The sequence below is a fragment of the Rhinolophus hipposideros genome (genome assembly GCF_964194185.1).
Source record: "Rhinolophus hipposideros genome assembly, chromosome: 12".
NCBI lineage: Eukaryota > Metazoa > Chordata > Mammalia > Chiroptera > Rhinolophidae > Rhinolophus > Rhinolophus hipposideros.
The window spans coordinates 47648458-47667330 of NC_138058.1; the positions used below are offsets into that span (position 1 = coordinate 47648458).

Genomic DNA, 18873 nt, shown 5'->3' on the forward strand with positions numbered 1-18873 from the left:
AAGAATATCAGGGAAAATAGCCTTTTCAGAGTGGGTTAAATACATCCAGTCTATTCCAATGAGGGTAAACATCAGAATGACCTGAAACTTTAATTCTAAATATGAAATTCTGGATAAACTATAGTAACACCTGTTTTTCATCATATAGATGGAGGAAATGTGTGATGTAAGAAATATGTTTTGGTCTTCATCCATGGTTCCTAGCACACAGCTTCTAAAACCCTTGGAATTTCCTAACTAAGAGCCATAAAGGTGTCTTTTGTTTCCACAACAAGCCCTTTCGACCAAATCTGAGTTTATTTTAATGAGGAGACTTTTGGAAAGCTGCTAGATAGCCTCAGAATGAGGGCTGGTTGCCAGGGGAACCAACCAAGTGATCAGAGGGTTGGAAATTTCAGCCTTACCCTCTGCCTGCTACCTCTGACCCCAGGGAAAGGGAAAAGGACTGGTGCTGAATTAATCACCAAAGGCCAATGATTTAATCAAATAATCATGTCTATATAGTGAAGCCTCCATAAAAACCCAAAAGGATGGGGTTCAGGGAGCTTCCAGGTTGGTGAACACTTGGAGCTCTCATTCAGAGTGGACGTGGAAGTCCTGTGCCCCTTTTCCTATACGTTGCCCTGCACGTCTCTTCCATTTGGCTGTTCCTGAATTGTATCCTTTGTAATAAACCAGTAATCTAGTAAGTAAACTTTTGGCCTGTGTTCTGTGAGACGCTCTAGCAAATTATCAAACCTGAGGAGAGGGCCATGGGAACCTCCAATTTATAACCAGTTGGGCAGAAGCAGGAGTGACAATGTGCACTTGGGATTGTGTCTGAAGTAGGGGGATGGGATAATTTTGTGGGACTGAGCTCTTAATCTGTGGAATCTGATGCTAATGCCACGTAGGTAAATGTCAGAATTGAGTTAAATTTGTAGGAAAGCCAGTTGGTGTCCTCTAAAATACGAAAAATTGCTTGGTGTGGGAAAAACCCCCCACATCTGATGTCAGAAGTATTGAGTAGAGAAGAACAACAGAGGACTTTTTTCCCTTTACAAAATGATGGCAATGAGTATTAAGATGCGGTAGACAAAATAATTTCGTGTCCTATAATCAACAAACCCCCAACGAAACCAGGAAGGCACTATAACGATCACCATTTTAGCGATTTAAAAAAAAAATTCTGGCGCTATAACACAGTTATTAAATTGGAGCGCATTAAGGTTGACTTCAAAGCCCATGCTAGAATTCTTCCATTGCATTCCACAAAACCCAGGGCTTTGTGAGAATGTCCTCGAGGCGGGCAGAAGAGGCATGGGTGAGGCCAAGTCTGCAGCATTCTGGACCCAAAACTGCTTTTACCTGTTTTATCTCTTAAGATTCTACAGAAAAAAAATATATTTTAAGAAAGGTTCTCTTGCTTAATAAGTATGAAAACCACTATTCTAGGCTATTGGTCTACTAATCCTACTGCTTCACCTCCTCTTCAGCTCCATGTTACACTTGAGTGGCTATAGCCAGAATAGCATATGAAGTAAACTTCTATCTCTAACTCTGCCACCCATCTCGGCGTTGAAGTTGAAAAGAAAGTAACCCTAAGCATTGGGAAATGCAAAGGATTTATTCATATTGTAAAAAATCTGCTCTACACAGTCAGGCTGTGAGAGTTTCCATCACTGTTGATCACCATGACATGAGTGAACATAGAAAATAACATGACTAATATTTTTAAGCATATCTGAAATTAAACGTTGAAATCAGCATTATCCCCTTTGTGTTATTCGCTGTCTACCTGTGCTAACAAGGACATGCAGTTATTTAAATTTAAATCAATTCAAATGAAGTAAAATGTAAAAGCCAGTCCTTAGTTGTGCTAGTCATGTGTCAAGTGCTCAGTAGTAAAATTCGACATAGCCAAATAAATTCAATTAAGCTATCTTACTCAAAGTACTCATACCTTGTAGTTTTGACTGTATTGTTCTTATCTCTTCAGTTTGGTTTTGGTTGATCAAACGAAGATTCTGATTCTCCAATTCCAGCTAAAAGAACATAATGGTATTCTTTTATACAGGAATAACACTTTTAAAATATATTAGTAAAGTACAATATTTAGAAAGTGTTAATACTTAATTACACATAAGCAAAATACAAAAGAACTGATAAGCAAATATCATGTGAATCAAAATAGATTATCAACCTAGATAATTATGGCTTCAATGTGTATTTTTCCAAAACTAAGAGTTTTAAATGTTTTCACCTACTATGCCTTTTCATTATAAAATTATTTTAAACCAAACTATTTCAACATTTAATCTGCCATATAAACTGAATAATGTGTACTTCTCAGATATTGAACACATAATTTTATGATATACATATATGTTCTATAGTTATCTAATTAGAACTAAAATCATCTAACTAGAAAGCAGCTATGTACACTGATTACCGTGAGCCTATCAGTATTTTTCATTTTAGAAATACATCGAACATTAAAAGCTACCTATCTCATGTTTACCAAGAGACAGCAGCACCACCAGCTGATCAGAATTTTGTTTCACTCAACTAATCATATACTCTGATGACTTATATATTTAAAAGAAGTAAAAGTACAGAAAAGGCGAAATATAGCAATAAATACCTCATTTAACTTAACTGTTACCCATTCTTTGATCTTAGCTGCTTTTTCTTCTATTATTTTAGCTTCTTGTATCCTTATTTGTTTCTGAAATAACATTAGCAATTTGTTTAGTTCAAATATAAGCTCACTGATCTGGAAATGTCACATCATAAATAAAAAGGGCAATTTCACTCAACTTGTTTCCAGGTTAATACCTCTACCTTCAAATTATCAAATAGAAGGAAAAATGAGAACCGCCCAGCAGATACAATAAACCATAAAGGCATATACAAATATTACTAGTTTTAACAACTGCTATTCTTTTCTCTGAAAGATCATATACTGAAATCAATCCCCTGAGCTAATCAAAAAAATAAACCATTTCTGGAAATGGTCTAGGGTTTATTAGAGTGTGTGTGTGTGGGGGGGGGTCAACAAGGTTATGGAGAAGAGGATCAGAATCTCCTCTGGGACATGGCTTGGTTTCTTCTCAAACACTAGCTTTTAAAGATTCAGAAAAAATGGAGATCGAAAACCTCTAGCTCACATTTACCAACCTTAAAATCTGGTTATGGTCACAAAACTACTGAGAATGTGACTATCGTAAAAATCACAGCAGGTGGGGGCTAGGGGTGATGGAAAGCTTAAAACCACAGATCTAATAAAATACTGATCCCTATAGAAATAAAACTACTGAAAATAAACAACAATTTAACATATTTAACAATTTCATAGTGGCCATATGTAAGCGATGGTGAATGACGATTTAAGTAAATAACCCTAATGCAATATTTTTCCTAATAAAATTTTACAGCAAACTAAATACTTGATCTCAATAAAGCAGTTTTGAAACAGTGCACACATTTCTAAGCAGACAGATTAGCGTCAAACATGTATTTAAGATAAAATGTTCCATCGACATTTCCAACATCCTAACAATCTAAAGCAAAGATTTATCTAAAACATTTTAGAGACAAAAATGTCTGCCGATTACCAAGTGTTTTCAAGTGTTAAGGAGCATTGTCACATGTAAATGAGGGTTAGTGCCTTGGAATCACCCAACACTTAAAGGTGAAAGCCATTTTACATGCATCCTTCGCCAATAAATGTGATGTGATCCAATGGGTTGAACAAATAAGTAAGATTTCTGATCAAAACTTAGAAGTTTAGACTCTTTGTTTTTAATCTTTGTGATTACGCATAAATCAATGCACATATTTAGAACTGTTTGATGATCAAATTCTTCCTAACCTGCTCTTCAAGTTGCAGTTCCAAGTTTTGGATGATGTCATCTTTTTCCTGTATTAGGGTCTCCAGATCTTGACACTTTTTATACAACCTCGTCTCTGATTCACTGGTTTGAATATTAGCTGCTTTTAATTTCTCTTCCATAACTTGCACCTACATTCAGAGAATAAAATATTAAAATTATGCCTGTACTTAATTCATCATAGTATTAAATTTACAATTCTATTTAACATGAAATAGGTTCCTAAAATGTATCATTATAAAAGGAAAATATTAAACAGAATATTGTAGTGTATTTAACAATTATAAAGTCTGTACATTATTTTGCCAAGTGATGTTACCAACAGGGGACATAACAGATTCGTAGAATATTGCTATCATATAAAGTAAAGTACATGTTTAGCAGAGCAATAATAATATGCAAAGTATTTCATACAAGTATAGAATCAGAAAGTTTCCAGCCCTAAGTTTTTCATGTTTTAAACTAAGTAGGAGTATAAAGTAAGGAAGGTGAGTGGGAGATAAGACTCAAATAGGATGACCTAGTATAATAACATATTTGGGGGGGGGGTGAATGAATTTAGGTGAAAAAGAAACACATATGCCATGGAAAACAAAAGGAAAATAAAAGAACCCTAAGCCCCAATGATGGAATCATAAAAAATAAAAAAAGAATGAATATCAAGATATAGGTAGGAGAATGTATTCAGTGAGGGTTTATTGATTCAGTAATTTAACAAATATTCAATGAATATCTGCCAAGTGCCAGGACTGTTCCAGGTCCTGGGAAGACATCAGTGAATAAAACAGACCCACAATCTCTACCTGCATTGAAATTAAATTCTAATGGGTTAGAGAGATCGCAAGTATAATAAAGATGTAAAAATCATATAGTACGTTGCACAAGATGATAAGGGTAATGGGGAAAAATACAGCAAGATAAAAGAGTGTTCTTGGGGGTTGAATAGTGCATCAAATTTAATACCTAACATATATTGGTTCTGCTTGGTTTTCTGTAAAACGAATTTGGCATATGAAATCTTAGGGATGTGTAAGTGTTAATGATACTAAGAAAGAAAATAAAGTCCTGGGCACCCTACATAATATTAAGACTTGTACTGTGTATACTCCAAGAAGGTAAAATGTAATTTTAGCACTGTTTTAGATTGTAGGGGCAAAAAAGAAAAATATGTAAAAGCATTTAAGAAATTAAAGATTATAGTTACGATGAAAAATCTTAAACTATCAAAAACACCTTTGAAAAATCACAATAAGTTCTTACTTAACGTTTAAAAATACTTAACTAATGAGGGCTTCAAAGAGGATGATGTTAAGGTTAGTTTGGTTTTGCTCTTTTAACCATGAATACAAGGTTTCATCTGTGGGTTCACTGTATAAATATAAATTCAACTCAGAGGCCAAAAGTGTCCTATTTAAATACCACCCACATGGCTGAAAACTATGAAAATAAAAGAAGATCATACATAAGAGAAAACGGATTCCACTATCCAAATGATAATTTTAAGAGTTTGATTTTTCAACATAACATAGCAGGCTTTCTGCAGGGACTGCAGACCCAGAGGTCAAGGACAAAGGTCTACATTAGAGATGCTGCCATGAAAAACAGCTGGAGCAGGACACAGAGCTGGACAGTCAATACCAAGGATCAATCCTAAGATGGTACAGCCAGTTGCACACAGGGCATTCTGTAGCTTTTGAAGCAGAGAGAGAAGAGCAGACATCAAGTCCAAAAATGGTAGTTCTTCTCTGAGAATACAGTAATAGATGAAGGGGAGCAAAATATATCACCCCAAAATATGCGACTTTGGCATATTGATGATTTGAATTAAAGTTATTTGAGAAACAGCTAGTGCAAGAAGGACACCCTGACCCTTCTTTGTCCCCTAAAAGCAGGAAATAAATCTCCAATATGGAAGGTGCCCTGCTTGTATAAGAAACAGTTCTTCAGGCATCCTTATCACTAGAATAAGGAATTCAGGGCTGACAAGGCTGTATAAACAAATCTTGTTATTTCTTCAATAATCTAGTGAAGCCCAAACCCCTTTGTCTTGTCAATTTTTCACAAATGTATTATTTCCTTGTCTAAAAGGTATAAAAGCCACCGGCTTTGGTCACTTCTTTGAGTCTCCTATTTTTATGGGGCTCCCATATGTAGAAAATTACATTTGTTTTTCTCCTGTTAATCTGTCTTACGTCAATTTAATTATTAAACCAGCCAAAGAACCTAGAAGGGAAAATTTTTTTTCACTTCTAGAAACCTCAGGAAAATCAAGAATAACAGAATAAGAATAGAAATAAATATTACCAGACCCAACACCTACAATCTCCTTTTATTAAGTCAGACATGAAAGGCTGCCACATAAAGCTGTGCTATTATTGCTTAGAAAAGGTCTATGATGCTGAGACACTATGATTTGGGAGTAGTCTTCTTCCCTGAAAAACGTACTCAATTTGAAAGGTGTTCTCGTCTTATGAATGAATGCCACAGTCAGAGCTCCTTGGATGCATTTTTGCCACGTGCAACTGTTTGAATCGACAATTACTTTTGGATAACCACTTTCCTAAGCACGAAAAAATACTGGCAAAAATGGCAAAGTCTCTTAGGGAGAGTGATCACAAAGTAGTTACCGGTAACCTACTTGCCAACTGGTCCTGTAAAGACCAAGTTCCACAGTATTCACCAGCCTTGCTTGGTAATTGGTATGAACAAGAAGTCTACATAAAAGGTAAGAGGCCTATAGAAAAACCAAGCAGCCTTTTAAAATACCTTACCACAAGTCCATGGAAAATAGCCCAGTTCTTTCTCAATTCATTAACCTGAACCAGATAGGAATTTTAACTACTCAAAGACTGGCCAATAACAAACATATATGAATTCAAATTGGTTGTTAAAGAAACTCTTGCCATTGCCGATACGTGGATATCCTCGGGCTGCAGACTGAGTAGCTAAGGTCAGTCACATGTGCATTCCATGCCTATGAGACTGACCCCCTGGCCAATAAAAATTCTGGACACCAAGGCTTGGATGAACGTCCTGGGTTAGCGATACTTCACACCTGTTGTCACTCATGATTGATGGAATAATCAAACACATCCCTGTTGTAACTCTGCTGTGAGAGTATGGAAGTTCATTCTTGGTTTCTCCTAAAATTTGCCCTATGTGCACTTTTCCTTTGCTGATTTTCATCGGTATTGTTTCACTGTAATAAACCATAACCGTGAAGGTAACAGTTCTTCTGGGTTCTGTGGTGAATCGTCAAACCTGAGGGTAGTCTTGGGGAACCTGATACAACTGCAATATATTTTCCATTTTCCTGCCCATACCAAAGAAGGAAGGAGCTGCAAATATTGTTCCCATTGTAAATACCTACATCAACATTTCCTTCTTCTCATTTCTAACTTCATCACCCCCCACACAGGTAGTTAAGATGCAACTGTATTTTTGAGTGAGAGCTGAAAGCTTCTATTTCTATCTATATACTGCAATGGGATGACGAAGATACCTCGTCATTCAAAATAGAAGGAAGAAACTAATTTTAGGAGCATTTTGAATCCCAGACTATTTTGCAGTTATTTAAAATTTATTGCAAATTAATTAATCATTCTAATCATCTTTAACACAACTATTTTGGCATAGAGCTTCATAATTTATGTAGTTAGGCCAGAACTATTCTCACTGAAGGTGAAAATGAAACAGCACTGGATAAAGTAGTTTTCCACGTAATGAAGTAACTCATCACAAGGTCCTGAAGAGTAGGACGACCGATTAGTAATTATTTAGTAAGACCAAAAAATTGACTTGGATACCAAGAACCAATTTCACAGAAAGGCAGATCAGCTCACATATTAGAATGGTCAGAGGGAATTTTATATCCAGCTCCTACCAAGTCTGAAGCAAACACAGGTAAGTGATTGAACCCAGGAGGACAGAATAAAAACACAAACTTCTACAGAAGAAATTATTTCCCCTCTTTGGTTAGCATAAAATAGGGTGGTAGATTGGAAAATGTACTAAATCCAATACTCGAGAATTAATTCTGTGTATCAGTATCTTCCAAATGTACTATTTGCTGATCATCTTTCTCACAAGAACACCCGAAGTATAACTATGTTCTTTGTATATATTGCTTTCAAAACTTGTGAACAACAACAATAAAAATGTATTATAACATTAAGTACAGAGATTGCCAAGATTTCTCTGGAAAAATGTGTGATTTTTTTTCTGTAGTGCAGAATGTTTAATGTTTATGCAGGTGATGCCACTCATTAATAAACAAGAAGGAAAATATACAAAGCTAATAAGTATAGAGTTGAACTTGTTTCAGCTGACTACTGCTTTTAATAGTGAAACATTCCTTTTTGGTTAATATAAATACAGTTTAAGTCATAGGATATGGCTCAATGACAAAGGACAAACTGAATTTAAGCAACACAAACAGCAGATAGGCCACAGTCCAATGGAAACTGTTAAAGATAGCAAAGGATTCAGTTACTCTAATTTAATAATATTTACTTAATCTTGTGAAGGCCAAAAAACGTTGATACAATTGGTGCCTGAGAATTCATCTGCTCTCTATATTTCCTTTTAACTTTTATATCCATTATAAAGTATGTAAGAGGAAAAAAAACTTCGGAAGCATAAAAAATGGGTGCTGAATAAAATTTTTTTATTCGTTTCAGGTGTACAAAGCTACATACTAGTTAGACATTTACAACCCTCACAAAGTGATAACCCCCCCAATCTACTACCCTTCTGACATATATAATTGTTACAATACTATTGACTATATCCCCTATGCTGTACTTTACATTCTGTAAATTCTGTATTATATATATATATATAAAATATATATATATGTATGTGTATATATATATATATATATATATATATATATATACATGACTGTGTGTATATACACATTTAATTATAGTTGACACTCAATATTATTCTACTTCAGCTTCAGATGTATAGTGCAGTGGTCAGGCATCTACACCGTCCATGAAGTGGTCCCCCTGTAAGTCCAGTGTCCATCTGGCACCCCAAATAATCTTTACAACATTATTGATTATATTCCCCATACTGTATTACGTATCCCCATAAATGTATCGTGACTACCAATTTGTACTTTCCAATCCCTTCACCTTCTCTGCCATCCCTAACCCCCTCCCATCTAAAAACCATCATTTTTTTCTCTGTATCTCTCAGTCTATTTCTTTTTTCTGTTCTTTGGATTCCACGTATAAATGAGATCATGTGGTATTTGTCTTTCTCAGTCTGACTTATTTCACTTAGCATAATATTCTCTAGGTCCATCCATGTTGTTGCAAATGGTAAGATTTCATTCTTTTTTTATGGCCGAGTAATACTCCAACCACAGTTTCTTTATGGTATCGACGGGCATTTTAGTTGTTTCTATATCTTGGCTATTGTGAATAGTGCTGCAATAAACATAGGGGTACATATATTTTTTTCAATTAGTGTTTTGGATTTCTTGGATAAATACCCAGGAGTGGAATTGCTGGGTCACAAGGTAGTCCTATTTTTAATTTTTTGAGGAACCTCTATACTGTTTTCCATAGGGGTTGCACCAATTTGCAATCCTACCAACAGTGCACGAGGGTTCCCTTTTCTCCACATTATCACCAACACTTGTTGTTTGTTGATTTATTGATGATAGCCATTCTGACATGAGTGAGATGGTATCTTAGTGTAGTTTCATTTGAATTTCTCCAATGATTAGTGACATTGAGCATCTTTTCATAAAGCTGTTGGCCATCTGTATGTCCTCTTTAGAGAAATGTCTCTTCATGTCCTCTGCCCATTTTTAAATTGTGTTGTTTGTTCTTTTGGTGTTGAGCTGTATGAGTTTTTTTAAATAAATTTTGGATATTAACCCCTTAGCAGATGTATCATTGGCAAATATCTTCTCCCATTCAGTAGGATGTCTTTTTGTTTTATTGATGGTTTCCTTCACTATGAAAAAGCTTTTTAGTTTGACGTAGTCCCACATTTATTTTTTCTTTTGCTTCCCTTTCCCGAGGGGATAAATCAGTAAAAATATTACTAAGGGTAATGTCTGTGAATTTACTTCCTATATTCTCTTCTAGGAATTTTATGGTTTCAGGTCTTACATTTAAGTCTTTAATCCACTTTGAATTTATTCTTGTATATGGCATAACAAGGTGGTCCAGTTTCATTTTTTTGCATGTATCTGTCCAGTTTTCCCAGCACCGTTTATTAAATAGACTGTCTTTACCACAATGTAAATTCTTGCTTCCATTGTCATAGATTAAATAACTATATAGGCATGGGTTTTTTTCTGGGCTCTCTATTCTGTACCATTGATCTGTGTGTCTGTTTTTATGCCAATACCATGCTGTTATGATTACTATACCCTTGTAGTATGATTTGATGTCAGGTAGTGTGATACCTCCACTTTGTTTTTATTTCTCAAGATTGCCGTGGCTATTCTGGGTCTTTTATGATTCCATATAAATTTTAAGTTTATTTGTTCTAGTTCTGTAAAAAATATCATTGGTAACTTGATAGGGATTGTGTTGAATCTACATATTGCCTTAGGTAGTATGGACATTTTAACTATTAGGTTGGTGCAAAAGTAACTGCAGTTAAAAGGTTAAAAATAATCGGAAAAACCGCAATTACTTTTGCACCAATGTAATATATTAATTCGTCCTATCCATGAACATAGTACATGTTTCCATTTATTTGTATCTTCTTACATTTCTCTCTTCAATGTCTTATAATTTTCTGAGTACAGGTCTTTTACTTCCTTGGTTAAATTTATTCCTAAGTATTTTACTGTTTTTGAAGCAATTTTAAAAGGGATTGTCTTCTTAATTTCTCCTTCTGATAGTTTGTTATTGATGTATGCAACTGCAACTGATTTCTGAATATTAATTTAGTATCCTGGTACTTTACTGAATTAATTTATCAGTTCCAATAGTCTTTTGGTGGAATCTTTGAGGTTCTCTCTATATAATATCGTGTCATCTACAAATAATGACAATTTTACTTCCTCCTTTCCAATTTGGGTGCCTTTTATTTCTTTTTCTTGTCTGATTGCTGTGGCTAGAACTTCCAATACTATTTGAATAAAAGTGGTGAAAGTAGGCATTCTTGTCTTGTTCCTGATCTTAAGGGGAATGCTTTCAGCTTTTCCCCATTGAGTATGATGTTAGCTGTGGGTTTATCATATATGGCCTTTGTTATATTGGGATATGATCCCTGTATTCCCACTTTGCTAAGAACATTTATCATAAATGGATGCTTGATTTTGTCAAAAGCTTTTTTTGCATCTATTGATATGACCATATGATTTTTATTTTTCATTTTATTAATGTGGTATATCATGTTCCTTGATTTGCAGATATTAAACTAACCTTGCATATCAGGAATGAATCCCACTTGATCGTGGTATATGATCTTTTTAATGTATTGCTGAATTGAGTTTGCTAATATTTTGCTGAAGATTTTTGCATTTATGTTCATTAGGAATATCGGCCTATAGTCTTCTTTTTTTGTAATGTCTTTGTCTGGTGTTGGGATCAGGGTAATAGTAGCTTCATAAAATGAGCTTAAGAGCCTTCCCTCCTTCTGGATTTTTTTGAATAGTTTGAGGAGAATAGGTGATAATTCTTTTTTAAATGTTTGGTAAAATTCACCTGTGAAGCCATCTGGTCCAGGACTTTTGTTTGGAGCTCGTTGATTACTGATTCAGTTTTGTACTAATTGGTCTATTCAGATTTTCTGTTTCCTCTTGATTCAGCCTTGGAAGATTGTATGCTTCTGGAAATTTATCCATTTCTTCCTGATTGTCCAATTTGTTGGCATATAGTTGCTTGTAGTATTTTCTTAAATTTTTGTTGGTGTTTCAGTGGTGTTTGTTGTCACTTCTCCTCTTTCATTTCTAATTTTATTAATTTGGGTCCTCTCTTCTTTTTCTTAATGAGTCTGGCTAAAGGTTTGTCAATTTTGTTTATCTTTCCCAAAAGCCAGCTCTTGGTTTCATTAATCTTTTGTGGGGATTTTTCTCTTTTTTTTGGTCTCTATTTCATTTATTTCCACCCTGACCTTTATTATTTCCTTCCTTGTGGGCTTATTTTGCTGCTCTTTTTCGAGTTCCCTTAGGTGTAAAGATAGACTGTTAATTTGAGATTTTTCTTGTTTCTTTAGGTAGGCCTGCATTGCTATGCATTTCCTCTTAGGATTGGTTTTGCCACATCCCATAGATTTGGGATCATTGTGTTTTCATTTTCACTTGTCTCAAGGTATCTTTTGATTTCTTACTTAATCTCACTGTTGACCCATTCATTATTCAGTAGAATGTCATTCAGTCTCCATGTGTTTGTGTGTTTTCCAGTTTTCTTCTTGTAACTGATTTCTAGTTTGATAGCACTGTGGTCAAAGAAGAAGTTTGATATGATTTCAATCTTCTTAAATTTATTGAGACTTGTTTTGTGGCCTAGCATGTGGTCTATCTTGCAATATGTTCCATGTGCACTTGAAAAGAATGTATATTATGCTGTTTTGGGGTGAAATGCTCTAAAATAATCAATTAAGTCCATCTGGTCTAATGTGTCATTTAAGGCCACTGTTTCTGTATTGATTTTCTGTCTGGAGGATCTGTCCACTAGTGTCAATAGGGTGTTGAAGTCCCCTACGATGATTGTGTTACTGTTGATCTCTGTTTTTATACTGGTTAATATCTGTTTTATATATTTAGGTGCTCCTATGTTGGGTGCACGGGTACTGAATAAATTTAAAGTATTGTTACAATAAAGAAATATGTACAGATTTCACTAAATTATACGAAAACTAGGAGATTTTCAAATCTCACTTTTTTGGGGTGGTGGGGGGTTGATTTAAGGCAGTCTGTCTAGAATAACCAATAATGGTATGTTACTGCTTAAAAATATATCACACAGAATTAAATAACTTTACATATGATATCCTCAAAAGACAGCTTCAAATAAAAAAATTCTTCCTAATAACTTATCAAATCTGTGGTTGAGCCCTGATGGCTAATACTGCCATGGTTTGCTTCCCTTGAATTGGCAGTGGGATTCTTGTTTTTTCTCTTAAGACCCAATGAATCACAGAAAAAATCCTGAAAAATCACAAATAAAATATATTTAATTTAGTTTAGTTTTCAGAGATAAATCAATTTGCCACATATATGAATTAACTATTTTAACTTAAGAAAAGGCAAAAGTAAGCTATTTTCAGTCTCTTTTCCCCCCCTATAATATAAGCACTTAAAGGAGACAAAGAAAGGTAAGGGGGAGACAAGGAAGAACAGATAGAGAGACATATAAAGACAGCTATGGGTGTAGAGGTAAAGAGAGATGTCACCAGGAAAAGCCAAAGTCAGAAAGGAAAAGACAAGAAGGGAGACATGAAAGTCAGAGAGGTAGATAAACAAATGTGTGCTGCAAGGTGTGGGGCTAAACAGGGACATACATGTAGGGCCCAGTACAGAAAAAGACATGTGGTATAGAGTGGCATAAAGGTAAGAGTCTTTCATAGGCTATAAGTGACCTTTCATGATTTTACTATTAATTAGTGGTTTTTTTCTTAGATAGAAGTAGAGATACTTTTTGGTCCTATCAGTTACAGAATATAAGAACTAAGCACAGCATAGATACTTACCATTAATACCAATACTTCTACCAATACCTAAATATGAGGTTTCAATTAAATATTGGTAATTTTTAATGTATTTAATTTATATTTAGAGTAGCTGTTGAAATTCTCATGGGTGAAATAATATGATGTCTGGAATTTGTTTGAAAATAACTCGGTGTGGGGTGGGAAGGGAATTGAATTTGTTAATAGAGGTTCATTACACTATTTTCTCTACTCTCGTAGTGGTTGAAAGTTGGTGAAATAAAGTTCTAAGATTTTCTTTTCAATTATTATTAATTGAAGAAAATCAAGGATTAGGTTCGACTGGGTTTATTTAGAGATTTGTCAGGCGGGAGCAGCTGGTTAGCTCAGTTGGTTAGAGCGCAGTGCTCTTAACAACAAGGTTGCCAGTTCGATCCTCACATGGGACACTGTGAACTGCGCCCTCCACAACTAGACTGAAACAACTACTTGACTTGGAGTGGATGGGCTTTGAAAAAACACACTTAAAAAAATACATAAAAGTTTAAAAATTTTTTTACAAAAGAAAAAGAAATTTGTCAGGCCACTAAAACAAGCTACTGTGTGAAGTTAAATCTTTTAGGTGAAAACAAAATTTGGTAGTACTGCAGTCAAATACTACCAAATGTAAGAAATTTAATATAAACTTGTTGAAAGAAATAATAACTTTGAAATTCTTGCCTTGACTGAATCTGACTGAGATCTTTTCATAAATGTGAAGCTATGGATCTAGGAACATTAGACAAACTTTAAGGTTGATGGCCTCATCCAAACTACTCATTCTGTTTTTGGCAAGGCCCATAAAGGGTTAAATGACTTACCAAAGGTTTGACTTTTCTCCCCCATACCTATTAACATGTTAAATGTAAAATTTTATATATTTTTTCTGATATAACTCTAAGCATTGTTTCACATTAGTAGTATGTATCCTTGGTAATAATTATTTTTAATTATTTTAATTATTGTTTAATACTTCACAAAGTGGATATCATTCACTTATTTATTCTCCTATAATATGACATTCATATGACTTCCAATTCTTTATTACTATAAATAAAGTTGCTATGAACATTATTTATATACAAAACTTCATTATGGTTAGGATTAACGTAAAAGTCATATTTGATTTTCTCAAAAGACAAGACTTCATAACAAAAGTATGTTTGTCCTTTTGAAAATCTGTCAAGGGGCAAAATAAAGTTATATTGTCCATTTACTCCGTGGCTCCAGCTCATGAGCAGTCAAAATGCTAAGATATAGAAGAGGGCGAAAGACTATTTTGAGGACGGTTTTGGGCAAAACAATGTTTATATTGGTAGAGGCAGAAAAATAAATTTTTAACTAAAATTTACCCTACCTGTTGAAAAGCTTTTTCTGCTTGCCGTTCAGCATCAATACCTTGTCTCTCAAGCTGTTGCATCTGTAAAGTAAGGAAAAACACAAATATATATACTCGAATTTCCCTTTTGAAAGGGATTTAGAAATCTCACAATGTCATCAAATTCTTTAAGACTATTTAAAGTAGTTCAATGGGTATGAATTACATACAATTTATCACATTAAAGGCTTTCAATGCATATTTAAAAATTGATCAAACAAAACACCAACGGTTTGATACTTTTAATACAATGTAATATATACTGTAAGAGTATTCATCAGTAAACTTTTCTTCATTGGACTATAAATTAAAAATTACTGGTCAACATATAGGAAAAACAATATATTAAATTTAAGAGAATAGTAAGACCTCAAATGTCATACTTGATTTTTTTATCAAAAAGTCACAATGAAGAGAAGGATCTATCTCATCCTATACCTTCTAATGGATTTATACAATATTTAGTATCTTCTAGTATCCATCAAAGCTGAATAACTACCTAAATTTCAAGGGCTTGAGTGAAAGTTTAAGTTGAAGTTGCTGGTTTTTGTTCTAGAAAACACCCAGTTTCTAAAGAGTGTTCTCTAAAGAAAAATTAGTGCCGGCTATCCTAACACTTTAAGCAGTTCCTGCTTTTATGCTCAGCGCTCCACTGCTGTTGGTTTCCCATCCTTTCCCTCACCAAACCCCACCACCATAATGCCACCTTACTCAGAGATTTTTCTTTAAATTATCACCAACTCTCTAAGGTTTCTTAACCACTTTCAGTTTCAATTTCTATTATTACCATATGAAAAATTTATGATCGCCTTTATTTTTTAAAAAAGTTAAGGATAACCACTTCATAGAATTCTAGTCTATAGCTTCAAAAGTATCGGGGGTTGAGGGAGCATGGGAGGGGAGGATTAAAGAAAATTTCAACAACATGATATATAGGAACATAATATATTTATTATTATTTCAGACATACTTAAAGAGATGATCCCACTAGTTGGATAAAGAAATAAGTCTAGCTATATACTATTTAAAAGACCATACTTGAAAAATGTCATTAAGAGATAAAAGTGAAGGGATAGAAAAATATACCAAGCAAATATTAACTAAAAGCAGTATCAAAATCAGACAAAATAGACTTTAACACCAAAAATTTTACTAGAAATATAGTCAATCATTGAAAACAAGGCAATTCATCAAGAAGATATAGCAATCCTGATCCTGTATGCACCTAAGTTCAAAATATGTAACCCATAAGATTCGATTCTTTTTGATATACTCTGAAAATACAAAATAAATTGTTGTTTGGTTTAGACAGTGGTTTCCATGGAAACATCCCATTAAGAAGAGATCCCCTCCAAAGACTGAACAAGTCCATTTACTTCAACATTTTATTTTTTCTGTTTGTTTTTTCTGTCTGATGCCATAAATACACATGAGGCATCAACTAGTTCCATCGGATTTATGGATAAAAATAAATGCACTCTTTTAGTTGATTCTCTTAATATTTACTTTCATGTTCTAAATAACATGCTTCTATTTCTGTTGAATTTTTTAGTTTAGTAATTTCTTACTTCCTTCATGGAGAATGAGGATGTAGCTCTTTGATCTCCTTCCCATAAACACAGATACACTCTTATTCTTCCAATATGTTTTTATATCTTACCTTTGGTTAGATTATTATTCTTGATTAGTATTATTGTGATTATGTATGATATTCAGAGATGAACCATGTAGTAAACTATGGTTATTTTTTCCTTTGCCACATAACTTTTTTTCCCTGTAGTTAAGTGTCTTGTTCTTTTATTTACTTAGCCGTCTATGAACTTAGTAATTCAAATCCAAATTCCCACTGCTATCTAAATCATCTCTGAAGATGTTCGTTATGGACTGGCTCCCCTCTGTGCCTGGCACAGCTATCTTCTTGGGGAGACCCTTCAACTTTTTCCCACCTTGGATCACCTATTTCCTATATCCTATACTTTCCTCTTTCTAATAAGGCACATCCTTCTAAGGATTCCTCAGAAAGGTTACATGGGATCTTACAGATCTTAAAAATTCATTTAAATTCTTCATCCTTTGTATACGACCTGTTTTGTTTTTTTTCTCTCTGAAAGCTTGTAGAATCTTTTCTTTGGTATATATATTCCGAATTTTCATGATGATGTTCCTTGGGATGCAAGTATTGGTGCCTGTTATGCTAGGTATTTGGTAGACCTTTGCAATGTGGAATCTTGTGTCCCATTCTGCGAAACTCTGTGGATTGTTTCATTAATTTTCTCCCCTCCAGACCTCCTATTAGTCAGATGTTGGACTTACTGGACTGATCCTCTAAATTTCTCATCTCTTCTCTCCTGTTTTCCATCTCTTTAACATTTTTCTCTACTTCCCAGGAACTTACCTTAAGTTTATATTTCAACCTTTCTATTAAATTTGCTAGCTCTTCTACCCTGTTTTTTAAATTTTTTAAAGAGTTTTTATTATCTGAATATTATTGTTTACATGGATGCAATATCTTTTCTCTCTGGGAATATTAAATGATAGGATTTTGCTTGTTTTTGTTTTCGTTTTTTTGCATAGGCAATATTATTTTGTTCTGATTGTTTATTCTCTATCTCACATGTTAGAGGCTTTCTTCAGATGTCAGTCATACATGAGATGTCTACTTATGTTTAAGGGTAAGGGACTAACAGCTTTAGCACATATGTGGAGTTTGTCTTCCATGACTATATGTAACAATAGGTGACCTAGCCAGGCTTTCTGTTGGGAAACCACAGATGTCAGCATTATCACCTCTTTCCTCCTGGATTAATAAGTCTCCTGAGAGACTTTCAATCTCCTCCTAGGATAAATATTTGGCTACCAGCATTTTAGAAGCCACATGGGAGAAGAAGATTGGGAGTGGGGGAGAGGGGAGACAGTCTCACTATTAAATATGCATATATTCACTGAATTCCCTTGTTTTTGGTAAAGCGGAGTGATGCAAACCACATCCTAGAATACGAATTGAAACCCTTCTACCGTGTTTCCCCAAATAAGACCGAGCTGGACTATCAGCTCTAATGCATCTTTTGGAGCAAAAATTAATATAAGACCCAGTCTTATTTTACTATAAGACCTCATATAACATGATATGATATGATATGATATGATATGATATGATATGATATGACATGATACTGGGTCTTATTTTACTATAAGACCATGTATAATATAATATAATATAATATAATTAATATAAAATAAAATATAATATAATATCGGGTCTTATTTTTACTATAAGACCCGGTCTTATATTAATTTTTCTCTCCAAAAGACGCATTAGAGTTGATGGTCCGGCTAGGTCTTATTTTCAGGGAAACACGGTAGCTTTTGCTCCTGAGAACTAAATGCCCTGCAGAACCCTGTAAAGATGTAGAGCGGGGAGGGAGGTGTGGGGCTGACAATAGTGGGTATTAATGAAAACTATGAGTCAACTAACACCCTGAAACCTTTTCTGACATCCCCATGTACTAAATGTTTAGCAGCTAAGCATGTACTTCCTATTAAAAAATTGAAACATTCTTCTCTTATAAAATTGAATAAGTTGTTTGGAGAGTACTAGCCCAACACCTGTGGTACTTACAGCTCACGGTATAATAGGCAGTCTCCCACCCACTCACCCTAAAACAGAGACTAACAGTTGATCTGCACTGAGTATCTATACACAATTGCCAGTCAACGTTTTAGATGTCCCATTCTTAAATATAGATGGGCCACCAAAGGTCATTGGACATTTGAGAAAAGCTTGTAACTTGAAACAAACATAAAAATAGGAAAGTATCCTAAGGAAAGAAAGAGAAATCAGGGAATAGAAGACAACTTTTTTAAAATTCGAATTAATGTTTAGGATCCAAGAACTTTCACATACATTATTTTATAGCCACATCATAAGACGAAAATTGTTATTTCCAATAGAAAGAC

General features: G+C 34.3%; 1 protein-coding gene across 3 annotated transcripts in view; it reads right to left on the reverse strand.

Moving 5' to 3' along the window:
* PLEKHH2 (pleckstrin homology, MyTH4 and FERM domain containing H2) overlaps positions 1-18873 on the reverse strand; it is a 91816-nt gene that overhangs the window by 60421 nt on the left and 12522 nt on the right. For 2 of the 3 annotated variants that reach the window (XM_081067927.1, XM_081067928.1), the window contains exons 3-6: positions 14896-14958; positions 3854-4003; positions 2624-2707; positions 1943-2024 (exon numbers count right to left, since the gene is read on the reverse strand). In XM_081067927.1, coding sequence (XP_080924053.1) covers positions 1943-2024; positions 2624-2707; positions 3854-4003; positions 14896-14958 — 379 coding nt within the window. The remainder of the gene's footprint in view (positions 1-1942; positions 2025-2623; positions 2708-3853; positions 4004-14895; positions 14959-18873) is intronic. The other variant, XM_081067929.1, reaches the window with a different exon arrangement.